Source organism: Elephantulus edwardii, unplaced genomic scaffold (assembly GCF_000299155.1).
Source record: "Elephantulus edwardii isolate Elephantulus edwardi_28Jun2011 unplaced genomic scaffold, EleEdw1.0 scaffold00036, whole genome shotgun sequence".
Classification (NCBI taxonomy): Eukaryota; Metazoa; Chordata; class Mammalia; order Macroscelidea; family Macroscelididae; genus Elephantulus; species Elephantulus edwardii.
Window position 1 is genome coordinate 3,667,857 of NW_006399786.1, and position 27,001 is coordinate 3,694,857.

Consider the following 27,001-nt stretch of genomic DNA (forward strand, 5'->3'; position numbering starts at 1 on the left):
TGCAGCACTGTCACCACGGAGCAAAAGGCTGGGCAGAGAAGACTCAGGTCAGGTAAAGGGCAGAGTACGTGTCAAAGACAAGGGGATGGGGAAGACACATCTGTGAGCTAAATTCATGACAGGAATCCAGAATGGCCAAGTCTATACAGATGTGTTTATTTATATTTTAATCACGCCATTATCCATTTGCTTATTTGACACAGGAAAATTCTGGGGAATGTTGGTTTTGGAGAGCTTATGATCTGGCTGAGACTTCCGGACAGGCATTTAACATCTAATTATTTTAAGAGCCAATAAAAGAAGCACCGACAGATCATGATTTTTCCAATTTTTGTATTGCGATCCAGAAGTTAGGGCAAAATAGCTGCTGCTGAAAACTGTTTTCTCAGTAGAAATGCAAATGCTCCCCTTTTAATAAATGTGTTTGGTCATAAAACATGGCCACTTACAAGCAAAAATAAAAACAGATTTGTTCCCTGACATCTTTAGAACTAGAAACTTTGGCTTTTATTCCTTTAACTGTGGCTGACATTTTTTTCTCTGTGGGCCAGTACCACCCTTGGGCACCTTCCCACCCCAACAATAAACACTCTTAATCAGAAAACATGTTCTGAGTAAGTTCTTATTTTAGTTCCCTTAAAGTTCTTAAAATTTTAAAGAAGACATCTTAATTCCACAACCTTTATCTCTATTATGAATAATTTGGTTTAATAAAAGTCTATAAATAAGTCTGTCCTTTCTTCTTTAAAAAAACCAACTGAAGAAAGAACGCTCAACAAACTTTATAAGAACTACTGTTGGAAAAGCCTAGCTAGAAAAATGAAGAGACTCCTATCAGGTGACGGCACGGCACGCAGGAGGGTCCGGGTGGAACAGGAGCACCACCAGGCGTCCTGTGTTAGCTCTCTTCTCAATCACTCTTCTCTTCTCCTTGGTAATGTCTATATTCTGGCTTCAGCTCCCATGTGTTTTTGTGGGTCCCTTTTACATTCTGAATACCAATTTCTCTTAAGATTTCCTTCAGGTACAGCTGAAAAACAAAAACAAGAGTCCCATTAGATGGGATTATGGTGGCAAGAAATAAAATTTAAAAGAAAACAATATGCCAATGAAAATTATGATCCTGAAAGCACAATAAAGCTCAATAAAGATAGCCTTCTGGTTCCACAGGTGTAATGTAAGACTAGGTGATGAGGTGCATAAAAGAAGCTATAGATGATCTGGAAGCCAACAACTTTAGGGCTTAGAAGAGAACAAGGACTAGATGAAAACATAGGACTCCGTGGGTGCTCAGTGTTGATGGACAGGATACACACAGGTGACCAAGTGCGTTCTGCTCTTGGTAGGAAGGATACTCAAGGACACAGTCCACCGCTTTTAGGAGCAGTGCATGGTGTTATGGATTGAGGTGTGCTCGCAATTACGTGCTCTAAATCCTACCCTGTAGATCAGGAACCCTAGAGATGCAATGGTTAATCAAGTGGTTATTAGTCAAAAGGTGAGCTGCTTGAACCACTGGTGGTTCTGTAGGAGAAGAGACCTCAGATCTGCTTCTGCAAAGACAAGTCCCCGGGAAACCTTATAGGGCAGCTCTGCTCTGTCCCATAAGGCCACGCTCTTGGAGTTAGCATCAACTTGATGGCACAAACAATACACTCATGGGGTTTCTACATTTATTAGGCTACTATCTGTGTCTGTCATTGCTGCAGGGTTGGAAATGACTCACAGTCCATCCTCCAGTAGGTTTTTGGAGGCTCTAAATTGCATGGAAGGAGACTATCCATTTTTCTCCCATGGAGAAACTGGTAGATTTGAACTGTCTTCCCTCAGTGTGGGCACTGCAACTCGTTACCCACTAGATCACCAGGGCTCCCATTCTCATCTGTATAGATTGTGTCTACAACCAATCATTCTAGACTTCGCCTCGAGCCAGTGTCCCAAATTTGGACTTCTAGTCTCCTAAACTGTGAGAAAGAAATGTCTACTCTTTAGAGCCACCCACTTGTTGTATTCCTATTATAGCGGAACTAAGAAAATGAAAGAACACTGGGGGGCGGGAAGGAAACAATTATTTTTTGGACAATATATTCGTGAACCAGAAGCAAACAGTGGGTACAGAGAAGTATAACAATTCTGGAATATGTGCCTCAATTCAAAGATTAGTTACAGTATAGGAGTGAATTATCCTTGCCAAAATATCCTTAATTAGATGATCTAAATTGTGCCCTTTAATCCTAACAGGCAACATAAGAAAATCTAAACAAAACAAAATGAGAGACTGAGTTTTCTGCATGTTAAACTTAACACTTGCTGTATTCCAGGAGCTGGAATAGGAAGTGCATACCATGTGAATTTTATCCGTTTTTGACTAATAGTATTTGAGTACCAAGGCTCCTCCTGTCCTATGTCTGTTTATACACTAGTTTAGATGGTTGCTGCACTGCCATACATGGAGAACAGGAAAAGTGATGATAGTCTGTTCTTTGATACACTCGAACATTCCTGGAGGGAATTTTTGAAGAGTGAAGTTAAGCAGGTGAGGTAAGGTAGGAAGATTCCAATGAAGGGAATAGTGCTAGTAACAGCACCTAACATCATTTGTAACTGCCACATAGAAGAAAAGGAATATTCCTTTAAATTAGAATTGTTATTATTTATGGAAAAAAAAATATAGGTTCATTCGGATAGGGAGGAACTTAGTAAAGGAAAAAAAATCCCACCACAAAAAGTGGCTGATTAGCTGAATCCTACAGTGAAGGGAGAACCAGAGAAATAGCCAGTGTGGATATGTGAGTTCAAATCCATTTCTGCCTATGTATTAATCAGTGTGGCCCTTGCAGATAACGATGCACCCAGCCTTCAAGCTCTCTTGTCTATAGAGCGGGGATGACTCACCAGCGCTCTTCCATGCTGGGCTGGAGAATACTGAGTGTGTGCACACATCACACAGTATCCGCAGTCTCAAGTCTTTGCCATTTAAGGTTACACTTTCAATGAACATATTTTTTCCCCCCACTAAAATAAGGTCTTGCCTCAGTAGTATTCTAGTAGTGCCCCTCAAGGTTGAGTTACCTAGAATTACCTGCATTACACGGGAAACCTGCTAAGTCAGCCTCACTGAGCGCCCAGTAACTCCAAACCTCTGGGCCCAAGACGGGAGTGTGAGTTCTTAGTTAGTCCTGGGGATTCTGACTTGGCTACACTGATGCCCACATCATCTGCTGGCAGGGTTCTCCCGGCTCAAAGCTCACAGGATTTTCTGACCTTGGTATGCTGATTAGTTCCCCAAGCGTCACACCACTGGATGTAGAACTGATCCCATTTTACACTGGTGCACTGCTCTGTAGTTCACCATGTCCTCTCACTTTCAGGCTGGCTCTCACCTAGAAACATAAGTGCTGAATGGTCCTGGAACTGCACACTAGTTCCTGAAAGGCCTGGGTGGTGCGTGCTCACCCGTTCCAGCAGGGGGCAGTAGTGAATCAAAGGAACCAGGCCCCACAGACTCCCACATATTGTGCAGCCAGGTAATAGGCAATCTGCCACCTGCTACTTCCAAAGACACTGGAAGAAGGGAGCACTTTTTATAAACTACTTCTAATTGAACAGGATTCTTAGATAGAAAGTAATTAGTTGGGAAAAACCTTGAGAGTAAGTGCCAACAATAGCATTTTTCCAAAATCCCAAAGAATGGCTTATTGTGCAGCTGGCTAAGACCTTGTGCATGGTGGATACACACCAACGGATCTAAGAGTGAACAGAGCAATCCTCCATCATTTTTAGGTACTCTGTGGGCCTCTCCTGACTTCAAGTCCAGCCTGTCTATTTCTAGTATAGGAACCTGGTAAAGTAGAAGGCCTGAAAAGGCTTAAATACAAATGATATAGAAAGCTTTGGGGATCCAAGATGGTGGCGGAGGCGGAGACAACGTGGTGAGCTGTGGGAGCAGCTGACCACTTGGAGGAGGGCCACTATGGCCTTCTACAGACCTCTGTTTATTGATATGAACAGTTAAATAGTTGATGACTGGTCTTCAGTGAAGATCGAGGCTCAACAACAGGAATTCAAGAATTCCCAAGGAGGAAAGGGTGAGTCCCGAGGCTCCCAGCCCCCTCCTGCCTAGCCAGCACTGCACCACCGCTGCAGCTCCATGAAGGCTCCCGCTGCCGGAACCCTGGGATTCCCTCACCCCAGATCGATGGTAGGCACCGGGCCTCCCGAGAGCCGCCACACTGTCGCAAAGTGGACTTGGTCTGGGGAGAATTCTTGAAGCCAAGATGGTGGCAGCAGGAGAAGCGGGAGAACACACCCGGCTGCCTGGTGGAGACGCGGGAGACGCGCGCCCCGCTGCCTGCAGGTTCAGGTTTCCTTGGGCAGGCCAGAGAAGATGATCACTGATACAATGGATTGTTGAAAAGTCACTGTGAGTTGTCTACTTGATGACACTTAACAGTGGCAGCATGTCCAAGAGGACTGACATCCTAAATGCACCACATATTTTGATCTATTGAATGCTTCTGCCAAAAGCTGTTTAGACCTGGGGGGAGTCTGTTCACAACTCTCAGGTTCCCTTTGCCATTTATAAAGGGAGAGGGCAGTGACACCTACTTCAAATTACAGTATGACCATTTATGGGGGGGGGGGATAAAAGTGGTGCTGCTGGAATTGGGGATGCTGTCCCTGGCCACATAGTCCTTGGTCAGGCGAGGAGTCCAGACTGGTGTGGGGGCAACTGGGGGGGGGTGTACCAGCCAGCCCCTCAGGGGTGTTGCCCCCTGCTCGGGGTGGGCCATTTTTGGCCCCCGGCTCAGGGCAAGCCGTCATAGCCCTCTGCTTGGGGCAGGCTGTCTTCGGCCCCTGGCTCAGAGCGAGCCATCACAGCCCTCTGGGTGAGCTCCTCAGTCCCCAGGTTGTGCCAACTGACCCCTGGTTAGAAAAAAATGCCTAGGGTATCCAGAGAATTTTATCTAGGCTACTTTCCACCACCCTCTCCCCCAGTAAACCTGAAAGTAACACCCACAAAGCCCTTCTATTTGTAACTCACAAGTTTGTTCTCTCTAGATTTGCTCCCTTTCCTATAGGTAACCCTAACACTGAGTTTTACTCCAGACCTGATCCTGAACCCAGTGCCAGTGACAAAAAGGAAATACAACTTCCAGCTAAGGAAGCAAAGGAGGCTGGAGCCTCTGGGTTCAGTCAGCCATCCCAACTGGACCCACCTGGGAAAACATTTTGCAGTCCAGAGGGGAGCAAATGTCAGGAAAACATCTTCTAACAGAACAAGAAGGCAAGCAGCTTTAACCCAAGACCACCAGTAAGGAGATAAAGGGTCCTCCCTTTCCCCCTTCACATATATGGCCCTGTTCAGCATGAAGAAGCCAGAGAGTCTGCATCCAGTTCCCAAATCAATAAGACGGTTTAATCACCATTGGAAAATGCTTATCATTCCCCTGTAGCATCTGGTCCCCACTGGATCCTTTTCATTTCCTTCACCTGCTCCCCCCACCAACCAAATTGTGCAGCTCTGCAACTGCACCCCTGCAATTTTCATCCCTGCCCATCCTCACCCTTCTGCCCCCAACCCTCACCTCCTTGTACCCCCAATATGTTTTTCCCAATAAAATAAAATAAAAAATCTCAATTAAAATTAAAAAAAAAAGCTTATGCATGTGAATTCAGTTGTCTGAGGTCTGGCTGACCCTATTCTGGTAATACAGTGTAACAAAACAACAGAGTATTTCTTCTGTCTATAGATGTCACCTGTTCCTCCTCCTCCAACCATGAATGCAGCTGAGATCTTCCCAGTCTCTCAACCAGGGAGGTAACAAGATGAAATCAAAGCCACAATATCTAGCCACAGCACATTTAGCACTTTTCTTTTTAAATGGATGAGGCACATGGTCTGGGTTTTTACAACGCTATAAACTAGAACCTAAGTTGGCATCAAGTAGCTTGACACATGTGCAGGCTCAGAGCTTTAGTAGAAAAATTGTCATGACACTGAAGAAAGCGATCAATAATTAAAAGAAGACACAGGTAGAGAACAGTGAGGTCATATCAAATTGTTCTATGACTTTCTCTCTGGCTCAGGTGTCCACTCAAGTCTGGTTCCCTCTGGCATCATCTTTCCATACTCTCCCTTGTACAGACTGACTATTACCTTATTTGCATGCTCTTAGTTCCTACCCAAAATCAAGAGACACCCTGCATTGGGAAAATCTGCTGTCAAGGACCTCTTCAAAGTGTTGAAGAGCAATGTTACAGAAGAGCACTGAATAGCTGATGGACTGACAAGAGAGTATGTGCCAGACAAAGTGCAAATAGAGTGTTCATTTGTCTCACATATTTTGGGCATGTTGTTAGGGGAGGCCAGTACTTAGAAAAAAGAAAGGCCTGGAAAGGTGGAAGGTCAGCAAAAGACAGGAAGACCCTCGACAAGAGGGTATCAATTGGCTCAAATAAATCAGCAATGATGATGGCACAAGATAGGCCAAGGTTCAGATCTGTTACTCATAGGGTCACATATTTTTGAGATCCCATTTAAATGAAATCTCTAGAACAGACAAATAACATAGAGCAGTAAGTAGATTAGTGGTTACCACTGGCTGAAAGGAGGAAAGTAGGGAAATGACACCTTACTGGGTACAGAGTTTCCCTAATAATAACGTTTTGGAAACAAATAATGGTGCTAATTGATGGGTAAACAACATAATGAATGATTAGTGCCAGTTGATTATACACTTATAGTTAAAAGAACAAATTTTAGGTTACATACACAGAGGACAGGGACAGTAAGGGGACTACTGGTGGCAGTGAGGGGAGATCATCTACAGGGTCCATGGGAAGAAATCATGCTTACTTTAGTTCTTTTCACTCCTGCTCTGATTAGCTTACAAGGCAATGTCCCAATTAAAAAAAAATAAAAGTTTAGTCACTAAATTTTCGTCAGTGCTGATGTTATGTGATCTTGGATAAAAGCAGAAAATACCAGAAAGACGTCCACTTGGATTTTATGGACTTTGCAAAAGCATGTGGATCATAACAAATTATGTTTAACACTACAAAGATTGGGAATTCCAGAGCACCTACTGTGACCATAGCATGGAGCCTGCATACAAATCAAGAAGCAGTTGCTCAAACAGCCTAAGGGGATATTGTTGTTGTTGACTGCCTTCTAGTCAAGCACGACTCATAGCGGCCCCATGAACAAAAGGCCTGAAGCCCTTCTACAACCTTCGACATTTATCAAAGTTCATAGGGTTTCTAGAGACATGTTATTTTGGAAATAGATTGCATGGTTTGAAATCAGGAATCATGGTTGCATCTTTCCATTATACCAATTCGGTCTGTTTTTGAGCAAAATGATTAAAAATATAAGACTGTGTGAAGAATAACAAGGAGGAAAACTCAGTAAATGATATACGATATGAAAATAGCATAACTTAGCTTGCAGAAAATGAAGACTTGAAGCATTTACACACGAAGTTTTAAGACTACAGCCTTCAGTATCAATTATAGTTCAACAAAGAGAAAACAAAAATCCTCATAACTGGGCCAATAAAGAACATTATTATTAACTGCTGAAAAGATCAAAGTTGCCTGAGTTTTAATTTTACTTGAATCCAAAATCAATACTCATGGAAACTGCAATCAAGAAAGCAGAAGATGGACTGGGCAAATCTGCTCCTAAGGACCTCTTAGAGCGTTAAGAGGGAGAGAGAGGAAAACAATCAATTTGGAAGTTGGCAAAGGACTAAGGGAATTGATGTCTTTGAATTGTACTGCTGGTGAAGAGGAGTGAGTACCCCTTGGACTGCCAAAGAACAAACAAATCTATCTTGAAGGAAGTGCAACCAGAGTGCTCGTTAGAGGCAAGGACGGTGAGACTGCCTCAGGTTCCCTGGGCACGTGAACAGAAAGGGGCAGTCCAGGGGAAAGACCTCCATCTTGGTAAAGCAGAGGGTCAGTGAAGAAGATGACCCTCAGTGAGATGCATCAATACAACAACTTCAACAGTGGGGGTAAGCACGCGAGGACTGTGAGGATGAGGCCGGGCTGGGTGGTGTTTTGTTCTGTTGGACATGATGTCACTCCCAGTCAGAGCACACTCAATGACACCTAATAACAATGAGTGAGTTTTTCTTTTGCTTTTCAGGGAGAGGAGCAAATGGGGGGAGGGGTTTGTGCGGGGAGAAGGGTGCAACAATGAATGAATGGAATCCCAAAATCTCTGTAGATGTTCACTGAAATGAAAAATAAACAACCTAAATTAAAAAAAACACACAAAAAAAACCAAAACCCAATGACAACACATTTCAGTATGCGAAGCCAACACGTGGGGAGATTTCCCAGGTTCTAACAAGGAGCTCTGGTGGCTCGCCGTGTTTTATGTTGTGCTGCTAACTGAAGGGTCAATGGGTAAAGTGCACCAGCTGCTGTGTGGGAGAGAGACAGTCTCCTCCCATAGAGACTTTACAGACCAGAAAACACAGAATAGGCCGCTACGAATCAGAATCCACTTGACTCAGTGGCAGTAGGAACAAGATTAAAGGTTAACTAATCTTGTTTCCTTTGATATTAATTCTCTTAGATCTCTATCATGGCACTCATTGTGGGTCAGATACTGTAGGTCAGATTCAAGTCCATCTTCATCTTCAGAGCTCAGTTTTGGTGTGGAAGGGAGATACAAAAGCAACTGCAAAGTAAAAACCAAGGAACAGATGCATGTATTATGAATGCATTCGATCATTTGAACTGCACACCAATTCTGTGCGGAGAATTACAGAAGCTACTGCCTTTAGTTTGAGCATTGAGAGACTTTCCAATTAAATTTTGCCTGCCACAAGTACTTTAAACAAAGAATCTTAGACCTGATTAGGCCACCATACTGTCACACAGGATTGGGGAGATTTCTCATCTCAGGCCGTGTGCAGTGAGGCAGCACAAAGTCGGAAATAATAAACGAACTCTGGTCCAGCAAGGCTTCATCAAAGGATGTGTGGGAGAGTATTTAGAGCAAGTCTGAATGCAGACGGGGGAAAAAGGGAAAGAATATCTCAGCTTCTGTGAAGGAAAAGGAAAACAGACTGGAACAAAAAGTTAAATTATTAGGACAGTGTTTACTTCTATGGCTCTCAAGGTAACACTATGGCGTTCCAAAAACAGGAACCTATAGAACAACCTCATAATTTTTCCTGGGGGACTAGGACAAACGCAGACCAAGTCACAAAGCCCAGCAGCACAGTATTTTTGTGTTTGTTTTTCTTGTTCTTTTTTCTCTCGCCTTTCTTTGCCATTTCTCATAGTTAAGCTCTTTTCCACTGATCTGTCAGCCAAATGAGGACTGATCTGCAAACCAGGTAAGTTCAATCATCAATCTGAATGTCAGTGACAAGCATCAACCACTGTGTGTAGGAAAAATGGCTTTTTAGTAATTTTGATTTCCACCACATGCAAACCAGGTGGGTAAATGACTCATGACAAGATTGGTCAGTTTTGACAACACACCAGCTTCATATTGAGTGCATTTAGTAGAAAGTGGAAATCTGGCTACTAGCAAGCGGGGTAAAGGACAGAGAATGCAGCATGTGCCCTGGAGGAGTTGTTTGAGAATTCAAGACAAACTAAGATCTAGAGACAGCAGCAGCAGCAACAGTAGAAAACCAGAGACCAATCTGGGTCAGGGCGCACCTGAAACTGCTGTCCCATAGGGCCAGAGTCAGGTCCTTTGTAACACTGATCTAAAGCTAAGAGACTGAAGTTCCAAGAGCCTGTTGTGCAAATTTGAGAAACTGTCATGATTGAAGAAACTGCATCTTGCTTCTAATGCGAACCTGTGAATTTCCCTTATAAACCTCATAACTATGAGCATGGTTCTGTGAGTTCTGTGTGGCCATTACTGGACTCAGCATTACAGTAGCGAGATAGCGAGCCTGGGAGGGTCAGTTGGTGTTAATATTGGTAGAAATAGGTCTGGGGGGCATGGGGGCAGGTCTGACTCCACAGAACTTGGGTTTGTGTTATGTGTTTTGCTAATAGGGGACTGTTCTCCCTTGTGAAACTAGCGGAGATCAGCCTTAGCCACTTGCATTCTATTTTTATTTATTTACTAGGGCTGTTGTACATAAGGTCACTATGAGTTACAAGCAACTCGACGACACAGAACAACAACAATCTCCCCACCTCTAAGGCAGACTGAATATGCAACATGCAAAGGTATATAAAAATGGCACTATTATGACGAATACGAACAAAAGAGAAACGTATTAGATACTTTTCACAGACTAGATTCAATGGCAAAAAAAAGCACTAATGGTTCTATTACAATTAAAAGTGCTACTTAATCTTGATATGATTTTTGTGTGACTATGATTCCTTTAAGCAAGATTAATGGAACAAGCCAGTAGAAATGAAGATGTTCAGAGAGGCTTGCTGCCATGAAGTTTTCTCATCAAAAAAGAGCTCTTTAAAAAAAAAACAACCAAAAAACTCAGACTGGAATGTCTGGAAGTTCTCTGTTGGTGTACTGCTCCAAATGTTTTAAACGCTCTTCAGAAAAATTTTACTTATGTAAATTAATGGTACTGTTTGATAGTTTTTTATTCCTTTGGGTAATTTTTCTTTGGAATAAGAACCAAAATAGATCTTTTACAGTCAGTTGGCCAGGTAGCTGTATTCCAAATTTCACGGCATGGATAAAAGAACTCAAATGGTATTTGTTGGTTCTTGGCGTCTTGTATTTTGAAAACCCTTCAAGTGGAGCTTCCTTTAGTTCCACTGGTTCATAATCATCTGTGATCACCACTTGACCAGATCCTGACTATTAACCAATTCTTTTGGTAGAATGGCTGTGTTATTTCTTCCATCTTCTATCAGTATTTCCTGAGTTGTTCAGTATTTTTCCCGAAGAAATCTTCATTACGGAAACTTGGAAGCTGAAATTTTGTCTTCATTTCTTTCAGCTTGAAAAATGCTAACTTGTGTTCTTCTTTTTCTAATTCTAGGTCTCTATGTTTCATTCTAATACACAACTTTGTCTTCTTGGGCTGCCCTTTCGATCATCTCAGTTCTCTTTTTCATTTCTTTCACTTGGTTTATTTTTTTAGAGCCTTTTATCGCTCACTTACAATTAATATTCTAAAGCAAAATGTGCATGAGTAATGGAGTGGAAAACCAACATGATTTATAAATTTTCACTCAAAGAGAAAATAAAGAGGAAAAATATTTTCATTTTAGTGAAAGTTTACAGAGTAAATTGGTTTTTCCATTCAACAATTACACATTTTGTTTCCTGATACTGACTGAGATCACTACAACATAAAAGTATTCTTCCCCATGTTTTCTGCTTCCATTCAGTCTTCTTTCTCATCCTTTCCTGCCTTCTAATATTTGTCTGTGAGTAAATGCTGTCCTTCTGCTCTCGTATGGTTGATCATTCTAAGGAATGGGTTTCTTTTTTAAGTTACTGATGACCTGACTAGTGTTTCGTTTAAAGTGTGAGCCACGGGCTGATTTTAGTTCTAGGGTTGGAGGATATCTAAAGAACACCCCATAGTCTTGGGGTTTCACCAGTCTCTACTAGACCAGTAAGTCTAGTATTTTATTTTTTTCCCCCCAGATTCTTCCCATCTGGAATAAAGAAGAATGAAGAAAATTAAAGGACTAATCCTAAGTCTCCACAACCCTGAGACCACAAGAACTGGGTGGTGCCAATAGCAACAAAAAACAACCTCCACACCAAAAGGCCAATATTACTCCATTTCAACTCATTAAGGCCTAAGATAGCAATCTTTGTGTTCCATTTAATTTTTTACAACTTCCAATTTCTCAGACTCGTACTTTATACATCTTAGGTTTCAATTATTAATGGATGCCTGGAGTTGTTTCTTCTACTCTGATTTGTACAACATTAGCAAATAAAGGTACTGGAAGCCTTGGTTCATCCAAGTCATTAAGGCCACCTCTCCGCTGAGAAGGCAGCTTTCTCAGTGTATTCTGAGCTCCTTCCAACAGAAGAGGCTCATCTGCAGCACTATATTAGTGTTCTGCTGCTACTGATAAAGTTTACATTGGTCAATTTGTTTTGGAACTAGATTTCCAAGTCCTTCTCCCTTGTCTGTAAATTCTGCTGAAACCTTTCTTTCATGGTGACCTTGGTGGAATCTGAAATACCTGTATAGCACAGCTCCCAGCATCACAACACAACATACAAGCCACCTCAGTACTGCAAACTCAAAGGCAAGTTATGTCAGATGACACTTAGGTCCAATCCAGCATACTTAATTTGGCTCCAGTGCAATCTGTACATAGACTAAGAGGCAGTAAATTGAACAGAATAAAGGGGTACTGAGTGGTTTAAGATCAGGAAAAGTGTGTGTCAGAGCTGTATTCTTTGACTATTACTTACTCAATTCATACGATGAGCAAATAATCTGAAAGAACAACACAAGATCAGAACTGCTGATGACAGACCCTTGGTTGCTGAAAGTAGACTGAAAGTACTTGGTGAAAATTGTCTACTACTGCCTTCAGCGTAGATGACACTTCAACATTAAAAAACCCCAAAATCTCTCAATTAGTGACATTATGATAAATGGAGAAAATAATAATGTTGTCAAGGATTTCATTTTACTTGGATCCAAAACCAATGCCCATAGAAGCTGCGGTCAAGAAATCCAGTAGTGTTTTGTGTTGGACAAACTTCTAGAAAAAGACCTCCTCTTAGTATAAAATAGCAAAGAGGTCATTTGAAGACTAAAGTGCCCCTAAATCAAGCTGTGGCATTTTCATATGTGTATGAAAGCTGGACAGTGAATACAGAAAAAAGAATTGGTGCATTTGAACTGTGATGCTGCTGATGAATACAGAATATACTACAGACTGTATGGGGAAGAAACCTCTGTCTTAGAAGAAGTAAGTGCAGCCCGAATGTACTTTTTTGAAGAGAGGATGGTAAGAGCTCTGCCAAAGCAAAAATGAGGAGGTTAGGGGGAAAGTAGATGAATACAAAAGGAACAACCAAAATGGAACTGATGAGAATACTCATGGACAGTTAAGAATGTGAATGCCCCGAAGCCACTGAATACTATACAGACATTGCTGAATGACAAACTGTTAGGGTAAACCTTTACTAAAATGCAATAAAATAATATTGAAGACAAATGACTGGAAAAAACCTCAACAGGGTAAATGCACTTCTAGGGGCCCAGGAAACAGAAGGTCACCAGGAATGAGAATTAACTTAATAACTAATAGCACAGATCTTAGTTCTCAGAACCTTGTACTCCTAAGAAAGTATTAACATTTCATAAATGTGTTTAAATTTCAACCACTTATATTCAACATAGTTAATAATTTACTTTAGTGTAACATTTCATAGTCAGAAACTTCTAATTAAGGCTCTACTTCATAAGTTAGCAAATAATGATTTTTTTAAAACAGAAGACACAAGGGCTACTACCATCAATTAATATGCTCTCTCAGGAAATGGTCGACATCATTTTAATAGCATCACTCAAAAATGAAATTTTCCAGCTATAGTAGAAATATAAATGAAAAGAAATATTTGAACAGGAAGATGATGGTACAGATTAAATAAAGAAAAAAAAAAGGGTCGGGGAGAAGAATTAAGGAAGGGGGGGAAAAGCCCCACACCCAATTAAAAAAGGGGCCGTATATATTAGAACAAAATATAATAAATCAGTACTTAACAATAAGCAATAGATTCAGATGTGAGATTCAAACATTTTTAAAAATAATACCTTTATTTACTTTTGGGTAGGGAACTAAATGAGCTACAATACAGTTTAAGTGTCATTTTCTATATACCTGGCTTAGATTAATGGCTTTGAGTCTTAATACTACAGAAGTTAGAAAGCAGCCTTCCTAGGAGAGAAACAAGCACACCCTCTTCCCATTAAAAATTGTTTCCTTTGTCAAAAGTGCATTTTCCTGGCTCATCCTCAAATAAAGCTTGTCTGTATAGTACGCAAGGTAGTGGTAGGTGAGGATCGTCCCTGGTGGTTTAAAGCTAAGCACGAGGCTACTCCCCAGAAGGCACCTTAAAGGAGGGTGATGCACTTCTGAAAGCCCAGCCATTGAAAACCTTGCAGAAGATGATCTATCCTGATGCATGGGGTCACCATGAGTTGGCATCTACTTGACAACTGGTTAATGCTGTACAAAGTACTCAATTCACTAGTTAACTCTCTCACCAGTTCTATAAATTAGAAAGTTGAACTAATTTCTGTCAAGATTGAGAATTGGAGAAACAATAAAAATTGTATCATGAAAAATGAATAGGAAATCACCAGATGATCTGCTGGAGAAGCAGGGACAATCTCCTCCTGTACCACTCAGATCTGATTTGACGGTACAAACAAAAAAAAAATAATAAAATTTAAAAAAATGAATAGGAAAGAAAATTTCTGGCTTAAATAATCTGAAGTTGTGTGAGTTACTTAAAGAAATGGAGAAGTCTGGGAGGGGTGGAGCTGAGGGAGTAGAAATCAAGAGTGTATTTGAACCTAATAAACTTGAAGCAATGGTAAAAAGGATTTGAATAGTCATCAGAGACTAACTCTGTGCAAGGTACTGTACTAGTATCACACTCATTCTCTCATATAAACTCAATAATCTCATGGGACAAGTTGGCTATTTTCTCCTTTTTACAGAAGCTGCAAACAGCTGCCATATCTTTAGGCTTCAAATGGCAAAGCTAAAGCTTTTGGATGTATGAGTATAGAACTTATGGGAGAACATCAGACTGGAGGCATTAATTTGGAAAATACCAGCAGCCCAATGACAATCAAAATTAGGGGAGTGGCTGTGAAAGAAGGTGTCTGCAGAGAGCCTCTGACATACTAATCTCATGAGCCAGGTAAAGGTAAGTAGTAAATCAGTAGGAGAAAACTAGAAAAGCTTTATGCTTGGTACAAACACAAAAAGCCATTTCAAACCATGATAGATTCTAGCTCCATTTTACCATTTATTCATTCAATAAATATTGAGTAATTACTGTATGCCAAATACTATTTAAAAATTACAAATATTAGTGAACAAAATTGAGGCCCTGTTCTGATAGAGATCTACAGTAGGAACAGTGCTGGCTGACAGAACTTTTTGTGCCACTGATGTTCTAGAACTGTTCTCATAGCCATTAGCCACATATGGTTATAAACACCAGAGTGTGGCTGTACATCTGAGGAACTGAATTTTTAATCTTACTTTTTATTCTTAATTCTTTTCAATTAAGACAGCCATATGGTACCATGGGCAGCAATTCTAGTTGCAAATTCTGTTATTAAATAAACATTTTGCATAGGTGTGTTGAGAGTTACAGAAGACGCTGGCAGGGTGTCAAGGGACAGTCTAACTGTAGAGAGGAAAAAGAACTGTGCATGGCCAGTATTTATGTGCTCACAGCCCTGTGAGTCCTGCCACAGGGGAAGAGGGGCAACGGACCTGGCTGGTCAGGGAAGAATGACTAGAAAGAAACCCAACAAAGACAAAGGAGAACAAAATAAAACACCCAAGTGATTCTCATAGTCTACACCGAACACTCCACCCAACAAGAGCACTGCATTCTTCTCCAATGCAAATGGAACATTCTCTGGCACAAACCTTACGTTAGGTCACAGAGCAAGTATCAGTAAGTTAAAAGACAATGAAATATTATAAAGCATCTTCTCAGATCACAATGTTATTCACAACAGAAAGATCAAGGGAAAAAACACAAGGACATGGAGTCTAAATAATTAATAATAATAATAATAATAATAATCACCACAACAAGATAAAGGTAAACAACCCAATTGAAAAATGGGGCACAAGATATGAACAGATACTTCACCAAAGAAGACATTTGGATGGCTAATAAGCACATGAAGAAATGTTCAAAATCCCTAGCTCTAAGAGATGCAAATCAAAACAACTATATGAGAAATCATCTCACCCCAGTAAGAATAGTAAAATTCAACAGAACAGCAAGCAACAAATGCTGACAAAGTTGTGGAGAAACTGGAACGCTTATTCACTGTTCGTGGGAGTATAAAAACTACCATGGAAGTTTTCTCAAGAAGTTGTACATAGAAACACCATTTGACCCAGCAATTCCACTACTGGGAATGTACCCCAAAGAAACTGTAACCACCACCCAAGAAGATATATGTACACCCATGTTTATTGCAGCTTTGTTCACAATAGCAAAGAGTTGGAAACAACCTACGTGCCCATCAACAAACAGATGGATAGAGAAGTTGTGGTATATTCACATAAAGGAATACTATGCTGCACTGAAAAACAAAGAACTCATGAAATATTATTCAAAATGGGTGACACTGGTGCACATTATGCTGAGTGAAGTATCTCAAGTCACAAAAGGACAAAAATACTGCATGGTGTCACTGTTGTAAAACGGGACTGACATCAGGGTTGGGAGGAGACTGAGAAAGATGGGATAAATTATATATATATTGCACTGAAACAGATGAGGGAGAGAACAGTTTAAAAAGGATATGTGATTAGGTATTAATGTCACGACAAGAGTCCAAAATGAAGGCTGCATAGTCGAGTGGACTTAGGAGGAGGGACTGTATTAATAATGAAAGCATTTTTCTTTTACTTTTCAAAGAGAAGAATGAACTGGGGGAGAGGGGTAGGCAGAGAGGAAAGTGCAACAATGAATGAATGGCAATCCAAAGTCTCTGTAAACTTTCATTAAAATTAATAATAACATAAAAAAGAAAATAATAATAACAACAATAATAATTGAATGAAAACTACTGTATCAGAAGAAATAAAAAAATACCACACTTCTTGAAGCAAATGAGAATGACATTTTTAGGACACAATTAAAGTGGCACTTTGAGGTCAACTTACACGAAAACAAAAAACCCAAATCACCTTAACTCAACGCCTCCAACAACGCAAAAGAGAGCAGCAAGTCAAGCCTGCAGTATCCAGAAGAGAGGAAATACAAATTGGCTCTTTGAAGGGATTAATAAAATTGACAAGCTTCTAGCAAATTTAACTAAGGCAAAAAATGGGTGATGTAATTAATAGAACCAACTGAAAGAAAAAGGAAAAGAACAGATTACTATAAAGAACTATAATAAATTTATAAAACATAGAGGAAAAAAGCAAAGAAAAGGGAGCAGAGAAGGAGGGGCCTCTGTACCATCAAGAATAAAAAGTGAAGCGTTTTGGACCTGGAATCCTTGCACTAAGAACTTCCTAGACTCAAGGAAAACCAATGATATTATCTAAGGGATGTGGGCTCACAAACGTTGAAAGAAGGATCTCACAACAGAGCAAAACCTAGAGCTGGTTTTCCCTAGAGATGATGTCTTGAATTCAGACTTCTAGACATCAACAAAATCTCAGACAACAGAATCTGACATTATATTAAAGATCACATTGAGTAATGCAAAAGAAGGTATCTGATAATAATTCAACACCTTGCCCAGTACAAGCTTTCAACAGAATAGGAACAAAGGGGAAATTCCTGAAAATAGGTAAGATGCGCACACACAAAACCAATCGCTAACATCACTTATGGAGAGAGGTTCCCTTGTGAATAGGAACCAGACAAGGCCACCTTTTAATACCACTCTTAACATGATATTGGAAGTCTTAGCCAGAGCTAAGAAATAAATGGAGAGAAATAAAAAACACCCAGATTGGCAAAGATGAAGTAAAATTATCTGTATTTGTAGATGATATGATCCTATGTATAAAAATCCTGAATCTCAGCACGAAAATGACTGGCTATTCCTGAGCAGTTCAGCAAAGTAGCAAGGTATATGACCCATAAAAATCTGCTGGAAACAACAACAACAACAATAATGCTCTTCTTTAGTAAGTGTCTCAAGTCTGCTTCATGTTCAACAAGTTGACTCATACTTAAGACTACTGATGAGTGTTCTTGAGATTTTGATGCCAAATCCTTGTTAAGTTTCTCAGGTTATTTCCCGGAATACAAATCAAAGAACAGTAAAAGGATAGAACCCCAGCCTAAACCTTTCCTCATGCTAAAACATGTAATATCTCCTTGTTTAAATGAGTATTTCTTGGTTTATATAAAGGCTTTCCATAAGCACAAAAAATTTTTATGGAATTCCTATTGTTTTCAGTGTTATTCACAATTTATTATGAATGACATATTCAAATACCTTTGTGTGGTCAAAAAAAACACAAGTAAACATTGTTCTGGTATCGTCTGCTTTCAGCCATTGCCTATCTGACATCAGCAATGCCATTCCTAGTTGCTAGGGTCTCTTTTGAATCTCATATGAATTTCTGGAAACACCCTGTTGATTTGGTGCTACAACCATTTTTTAGATAACCTTTTATAAGAGTGTACTTGTGTGTGATTCCAATAACACTGAGTATTTACACACACACACACAAATCAGCTGGGAAAAAAAGTAAAAAACCTCAAACCAGGTAACACCCCAGAATACCCCCCCTCCCCAAATCAGGTGCATTCCACTAGAACAAAGAGAACTCTGAAAAGGAAATTTGTAATTCAGAAGATAAATTTAACTGGAGATACAAAACCCCTACACAAAAAATCTAAAAAAACCACTGCTACAATAAACCCAGAGAAGAGAAATGGGAAAAAAAAAATCACCCCAACCCCCCCCACAAAAAAAACAAAACAAAACAGAAAACAACACATTATGTTCATGAACTGGAAATCCTAACCCTATGAAAATGGCAATTAACAACCCAAATCAACCCGCAACCAACTCAGATACTGTCGTTATTTTTCAGAGAAGGAAAAAGTAATTATCACCTTCACATGGAAAGGAAAGAGAGCCCAGACCCAGATAAGGAAAGGGATACTGTTGTTGCTATGTGTCATCAAGCTGGAATCAACTTATAACTGGCCCTCCACGTTTCAGAGGCTGTAAATCACATGGGAGGAGACTACTCCCATGGAGATCCAGTAATCTTTCTGCCATGGAGCAGAACATATATTCAAATTGCCTGCTTTGGGTTGGCAGTGCAACTTCTTACCTACCAGAATGAAAATCAAAATCACAATGAGGTATCACCTCACCTTGGCAAAGACAGCAATGTTTGGTAAGACAACAAACAAATGTTGGAGAGGGTGTGGGGAGAGTGGAACTCTCATCCACTGCTGGTTGTTAATTGTTAAGTGCTGTCAAGTACAGCAACCATATGAACAAAAGATCTGAACCCTCTCCTATCCTGTGCCATCCTCACACTTCCTGACACATTAGAGCCCACCGAGGCAGTCACTATCAATCCACCTGGTTGAGGGATTTTCTGTCCTTAACCTACTCTCCACCTTTCAAGTATCATGTCCATTTCTAAGGAAAAGCCCTTCCTAGCAACATGCCCACTTCTGCATTCCAGTCACCAATTATCATTAACACATCTTGACTGCATGTTCCCTCAATATAGGACTGCAAGAGTTGGTAAAAATTCTCAATGTCTTCCTCTTACACTGTAGGAATGTAAAATGGTGAAACCATTTATGGAAAACACTTTGGCTTTTCCTTAGAGAGCTAGGAAAAGAAATACCACTTGATGCAGTAATCCTACCACTAGCATATATTCCAAAGAAATAAAAGCCGTGACAAAAATGGACATACACGCATCTAACTTTACTGCAGCAAAGTAACAGCAAAGGGGTGGAAACAATGCAAGTGTCCATCAATGGAGAGATGGCTAAAGAAATGATCAAGAATTTGTAAAATACTGCACAATATGGACAAATGAGGAAAAATAAGAGGAAAAATGTTGAAAAACAAAAGTTAGTTAACAAAAGATCAATTATGGTATAGGACCACTACTATAAACATCCCAAATAAAAATTTACACACAATTAATCTTGGGAGTTTAACAGGAATGATAGGGAGTAAAATAATAAATTGTATGAAGGCAAGGCAATAAACAGTAATGACTGATTAGACATTGTAATTTAGTAATCACATTAATCAATAGCAATTAATAGTACAACAAAATATCCAAGAATGACTGAAAGAAAACAAATGTGATTTATACATTTTCACTCAAGTAAAAAAATCACAAAGAAAAATTACTTTAAACCATTATACCGACCAAAAACTATGACTATAAAGTAATAAAGAAAAGACAAACTTAAATAAAGAAAAGGAAAACAAATTAAAGCCATGAAAATCTTTGCTCAGTTCCTTCTTCTGATGTGAACCTACTTGAATAAAAACATACATGATGTCCAATATTTTCAAATTAAAAAAAGTTCTACTAGACAGGCATAACTGGGACCAACGGTAAAGAACAGATCATCAATAATTAAATAGATACACATCAGCTCCCCCAATTTTGTGTTGAAACTGGATGAAAAGGGCCAATGGAAATGACACAATCAGAGCTGCTTTTCAACAACACTTAAAAGATGGAAAGCGAGTGGCGTGTTAGCGAGGGCCCAAAGTGGCTTTGGCAGGCTGGTGTCTCAAAGGGAGCAATTAGGTAAAATTTCTAATGGCTTGCAATTTCTAAGAAAATGCTGCATGTTTCTCTTTAATGAATATCATAAAACATGAAGAAAGACCAGACGTAACACATTCAAGGTTATCAGCTCAAAGAGGGCAAGGAGAAAAAGAATAGGCTTCTGATAATTCGTTTTAAAGGAGGAAAAATAAGTCAAAAGTTAAGCCACATGAAAACATCCTTTTAAATGGATATTCTACCTTTTTATGGTTACCTGGGGTTAAAGAAGAAAAGAGAGAAATGGAAAAATAAGATAATATTTCAGATTCACTCAGAGTATATAAAAAAATTAATTCTAAAGGTTAAAAACCAGCTGGTAACTGATATGAGCAAGATTTCTATTCCCTTTAACCCAAGCAATATTGTTGCTGTTGAATATCATAGAGTCAGAACCGACCTACAGCTAACCCTCCACTGGGTTTTCAGAGGCTGTTAACCACATGGGAAGAGACTGTCCATCATTCTCCCAGAGCTGCTGGTGCATTTGAACTGTGTACCGTTAAAATTGCAGCACAGATTCTTACCACTAGGCCACCAGAACTCCCTAGTAATACTACTAATAAATATTTAAAATAGTGAGGCTTGAATTTGTTTTTCAGTCTTTCAGTTTGAGAAATTACAAGCAAGTTCTTCCCTTACTATTCTTAGCTCCAACTCTTTGTACATTTCCTTTGTTTTGTCTTCTCAAGCTGTTCTCTGAACTCTTAATCTCTTTCACTTTTGCATCTCTTCCCTTTGTTTTGGCTTCTTGACCCTCTAGTGCAATTTTTAGAGTCTCTTATGTCATCCATTTGCTTTTTTTCTTCTTCTTTGCCATTACCTGCTTTTTTCACAGTAATCTCACAACTCATCTTGTCATGGTAGGCAGTATGCCATAAATCCTACAGGTATGACTGGGACTGAAATGAAATTAGAGTACTCTCTGATGTTCTGGACTTTTCAAAGACACAGCTATCTATACAGAGATGTGCTGACTACTTTATTTCTAAGTCACTAAGATTTGCCAACTCAGTTTAAATATAAAAAGGGGAGAGAAAGGAGATGAAGCAGGAGAATAAGAGATCACAAAGATAATCTAGTCTAACACCCTCCATTCTGGAGTAGCCATCCAGAGAAAAGAATGATTTGTCTAGGTCCCACTGATGTACAATGCAGGACTGCAATTACACTGACCGCCTCTCGCCCTTCTGATATACCTTCCAGGTGACGACAGTGACAGCTTCACTCTACGTATAGCCTGTGTAGGCATTCAACATGGTGGTGTTGAATAAGAAGCTGGCTTATTAGAATCCAATTTTCTTCCTAGATCAACAGCTCTTAAGCAATTTTAAGTCCCAGACCTGCTATGAGAATCTAATGAAATTTTCCCAGAAAAATTCACTTATTTTTGTACATATTCAGGAGGCTAATGGATCTTCCATAGCCCATATTCTAAGTCAGGAAGCATAATTATAAGAGATTCACAGCTCTCTGCTCCTCGTCGATCCTGATTGCCCTCTCTTCTTGTGCAGCCTCAGCCGCATCCCTGAGACAGGATGGTGAAGGTCGGAGTAAACGGATTTGGCCGCATTGGGCGCCTGGTCACCAGGGCTGCATTTAACTGTGGCAAAGTGGAAGTTGTTGCCATCAATGATCCCTTCATTGACCTCAACTACATGGTCTATATGTTCCAATATGATTCCACCCATGGCAAGTTCAACGGCACTGTCAAGGCTGAGAATGGGAAGCTGGTCATCAATGGGAAAGCCATCACTATCTTCCAGGAGCGAGATCCTGCCAACATCAAGTGGGGTGATGCTGGTGCTGAGTATGTTGTGGAGTCCACTGGTGTCTTCACAACCTTGGAGAAGGCTGGGGCTCACTTGAAGGGTGGTGTCAAACGGGTAATCATCTCTGCTCCTTCTGCCGATGCCCCCATGTTTGTGATGGGTGTGAACCATGAAAAGTTTGACAACTCTCTCAAGATTGTCAGCAATGCCTCCTGCACCACCAACTGCTTGGCTCCCCTGGCCAAGGTCATCCATGACAACTTCGGCATTGTAGAGGGACTCATGACCACAGTCCATGCCATCACTGCCATCCAGAAGACCGTGGATGGCCCCTCTGGAAAGCTGTGGTGTGATGGCCGTGGAGCTGCCCAGAACATCATCCCTACATCTACTGGCGCTGCCAAGGCCGTGGGCAAGGTCATCCCTGAACTGAATGGGAAACTTACCGGCATGGCTTTCTGTGTCCCCACCCCCAATGTGTCAGTTGTGGACCTGACCTGCCGTCTGGAGAAAGCTGCCAAATATGATGACATCAAGAAAGTAGTAAAGCAGGCATCAGAAGGGCCCCTCAAGGGCATTCTGGGATACACTGAAGACCAGGTTGTCTCCTGACTTTAATAGTGACACCCACTCTTCCACCTTCGATGCTGGGGCTGGCATTGCCCTGAACGACCACTTTGTCAAACTCATTTCCTGGTATGACAATGAATTTGGCTACAGCAACCAAGTGGTCGACCTGATGGTTCACATGGCCTCCAAAGAATAAGATACCTTTGGACCACCAGCCCCAGCAATAGCACTAGAAGAGAGAGACCCTCAGTTGCTGGGGAGTCCTTGCCCCAACTTGATCCTCCCACACACTGAGAAATCCTTGACACAAGTTTCCATCAAATCCCCCTGAGAAAGGGGAGGGGCTTGGCAAGCCCATCTTGTCATGTACCATCAATAAAGTACACTGTACTCAGCAAAAAAAAAAAAAAAAAGAGAGATTCACTAAGTACCATCACATAAAAATTATATGAAGAATCACAAGTCAGAGAAATACTATTAATCTTTTCCCTTTGATGCAAAATGACTAAACTATAAAACAAAATTATTCTCCCCCCCAAAAAACCCCAGGAAAGTCATCCCATTTGAAGAAAAGGTCCTGTTTTCTCCATAGCATCTGTACATAATTCTGTTAAGTGCTTATTTTCTCCTAAAATTTTTTCACTTGTTATTTCATGAGAATATCTTGTCTGTTTTCAGTATTTGTATGATGGTGCATATATGTGTGTGTGCTATGCATGTATATATTTAGATAAGCCTCATTAAGATAGAGGGAAACACAGCTTAACTAATGAATTATTCTATTTCAATTTTTTTTATCTAGTTTGGAATGTCATATCTAAGGCTTTGATGCTAAAGGGACTGAAGTCATTAGGAGCAATTGGTAATACTGCAGCATGAACACTTTTCTCTATTAAAAAAAGTACTCTGCTCTTCTGAAACTTAATGTATTCCAAAAAAATGATGTAGAGCAGTAAAGAAATTGCCACAAAAGTGAAAATTACTACCAACACTGAAATTTCATAAATCATTCCTATGAAGCTTTGTATAAATCAGAAAATGCATGCCAAATCCTTCAAAAAAAGGGGTTATTTGATTATGTTAAAACATTGTCAAATTGGTTATCTTATTACGTAGTCAGAACATAAGGAGCAACGAGAATCAATATTCTTGAGAATATAGGCAAAGTAGAAAAAATAATATGAAAACTGTGAAAAGGATAGAAAACTAAAGGGTTATAATTTAATTTTTTAAACCCATATGTAAACACTGTTATAATAATGGAAACTGGTATTTCTATAGCAGTAGATGTAACCCAGGTAAACTGAAACAGAATAAGGCTCAAAGACTGGAGAAAAGAGAATTTGTTGTCAGCTTTTAAAAAGGGTAAGAACAGAAATTAATAGCAAATATGCAGGCAAGCTTAGGGAAGGGATTCCCCCCCACCCCTTTCCTTAAATCACTACGGAACAAAGATAAATTTTGTAAAATCTTAACTTGGCACATTTATCTTAAAAAAAAAGGAACAGTTCACTGTAACTACAAATTTTAATAAAGATAACTTGAAAGTACCTACAACTAGGCAGACTGACTTAAAGGAAAAACTTCACGAAACAGGGATAAATTCTCACCATGACAGCATGACTAAAAAAGAACCAGAAATGACATACATAAGAGACTTTAGGCTTAATGTCAAGGATAAGTCAAAAGGAGAGTATTTCTACTTTTTTTTTTCACATGTAGTAGCTAATACTAAATTTGTTTGAAATCTGAAATAATGAAGTTGCTATTATCTTGCTATGTGTCAGAAAACTGACACAGCTTTCTGTGTCAATGACTAGGAATGACAGAAAGAGAACTGATGCCTTTGAGCTGTGGTGTTGGAGAAGAGTATTGACTATACCATGGACTGCCAGGAGAACAAACAGGTTCATCCTTGAGAGGATGAAACTAGGTTGCTCCTTAGAGGTAAGGATTCTGAGGCTTTGTCTGACATATTTTGGGCATGTTTCAAGGAGGGACCAGTCCTTGGAGAAGGACATCATTCTTGGAAGGGTAGAGGGACAGTGCAAAAGAAGAAGACCGTAAATGAGATGATAGGGACTGATTCATTGACTGGGATAATGGGCCTAAGTGTGTCAGAGACAATAAAGTTGGCACAGGAGAGAGGAGGTTTCAGGGCTACTATACCTAGGGTTGCTATTAAGAGACTTGAGACACATACAACTACAACAACAACATTACCAAAAATAAAGCTGCATTAAGCAGCTTTTCTAAATGTTCAAGCAAAATCTGGAATTAGCATGGTGAATGTTAACTTCCTCATACACAATGACCTACTTCTCCTAGTAAAGACACACTAATGAAGCAGTACATACTTAAAAGGACCAATTCGAACATGTACATACCACAGGCTGCTTTGTGATGTCCACCAAGTCCTTCAGGTTATAATACTGATGCTTCTCAAAAGCGGAAAACAGCATATCTAAAACATATTGTTTATCAGCTCGAGCTCGCTTTCCGTCTTCTTTCTTTTTCCTTTCATAGTCAATCTATGTGCAAAAAAGGAAAAAAAAAAAAGAGAGACATCAATTCAGCATAGTAGCTCTAAAACATCGGCATTCTCATTTCACTCAAAATTACATAGCTTTTTCCATTTTGAGGGCAGACTAGAGAACAAGAACACGGAGGGCTCCAACCCTTGGCCTTACCACGCTCAGGCTCCCCACCCTCTATGATCCAGGAGGGGGATAATGCTGATCTGAAAACTAGTTTCATTATTGCCTAAAGCATTTTACAATATATGCTCACTTCCCTAAAAAAAAAAAAAAAAAAAGTCAAACCAAAACCTTTCCTTTGACAAATTTTATTAATTCAGCTTGGCTACTGGTTAGTCAATTTTGACCAGAAACTCTTATAGTTTATCTGACTTTGATTAATCAAAATAAAATATAATAAAAACTCGAATTCACAGACATTGAGTCAGGACACACAGCTGATCCTCTAGAGAGTTCTGAGAGTCTGTAAAAAGCACATGAGGAGACTGCCAATCGGACTCCTGAGGAGCAGCTGGTGGAGTCGAACCACCTGTTGCCTTTGGGTCAGCAGCTCTATGGACTAGCTTTTTAGGAGGAATAAAATCCAGCAAGCTTCAGGATTTTATGGGAGAGAAGAGCATGAAAGAGAACTATGGGCAATTAGGGAGTTCTGGTGGATAGTCTGTAGCTATTAACTCAATTTCCACATCCCTCTCTCAGTTCAAATTCACAAGTTTCCATGGGAGAGGGACGGGCAATAGCTTTCTGAACAATTCAGTCTCCCAAAACCCAACAGATGCTGAAATAAAAGTTGACTCCAACTAAATGGCAATGAGTGAATGAGAGAGTGGAAAGGCTAGAGAAACTTGTGACAAAGGAGGAAATCCACGACTACTCAAGACGGAAAAACAAATGCACACAAGCACACTTAAAGAATAAGCACTACTGCAAGAACATGGAAACAATCCCATCGTCCAACCACCATCAAATAGACTGAAAAACTGTGGTACAGTCAAAACATGGAATTCTATTAAGTGCTCAGGAGCAATGATTTCAAAAATTACTACATAACTTGAGAGACTGGAGAGTGTTATGCTGAGTGAACTAACTCAGTCTCATAAAGACAAATATTGTATAAGATTATTATTGTAAAAATAGAAGGATAACAAGTAAAACGTGTATGGGGTTCAAGAGGGGAAGGGGTGGGAGCAGAGGCATGGGAATGTGGGGGGAATTGTACGGTTGTGCAATCTTGGTGGGTAGGGGGTAGATAAAGGAAGTAAGAAAGACCAAGAGGCGATGTGGAAAGTGAGGGTAATAGTAAGCATAGTTTAATGGTGATTTATTCTATAAAACATAATACATGGGAATGACTGTATGAAACACAATGCGAATGAAGGATAATGTGAAACACAATGTATATGAACTTTGTAAGCAAACCAATATAAAATAAAAATGAAAAAAAAAATGAGATTCTGCAGACACGAATAAGGATGCTGCCAATTTGACTATGATGGACTGAAGATGAAAATCCCACTTTTTCCTATGAGGGCATCCTTAGAGAGGTTTAGCTTAACTGTGACCCAAAAGAAAAGGGCTCTGAATCATATTTAAATGATTCCTTGTTTAATTAAAAAAAAAAAA

General features: G+C 39.9%; 1 protein-coding gene across 1 annotated transcript in view; it reads right to left on the reverse strand.

Moving 5' to 3' along the window:
* Positions 1 to 910: 910 nt before the first annotated feature.
* Positions 911 to 27,001, reverse strand: part of GTF2F2 (general transcription factor IIF, polypeptide 2, 30kDa) — a 150,578-nt gene continuing 124,487 nt past the window's right edge. Inside the window, exons 7-8 of the mRNA XM_006884558.1 lie at positions 25,229 to 25,372; positions 911 to 1,030 (exon numbers count right to left, since the gene is read on the reverse strand). Of these exons, the coding sequence (XP_006884620.1) occupies positions 911 to 1,030; positions 25,229 to 25,372 (264 nt within the window). The remainder of the gene's footprint in view (positions 1,031 to 25,228; positions 25,373 to 27,001) is intronic.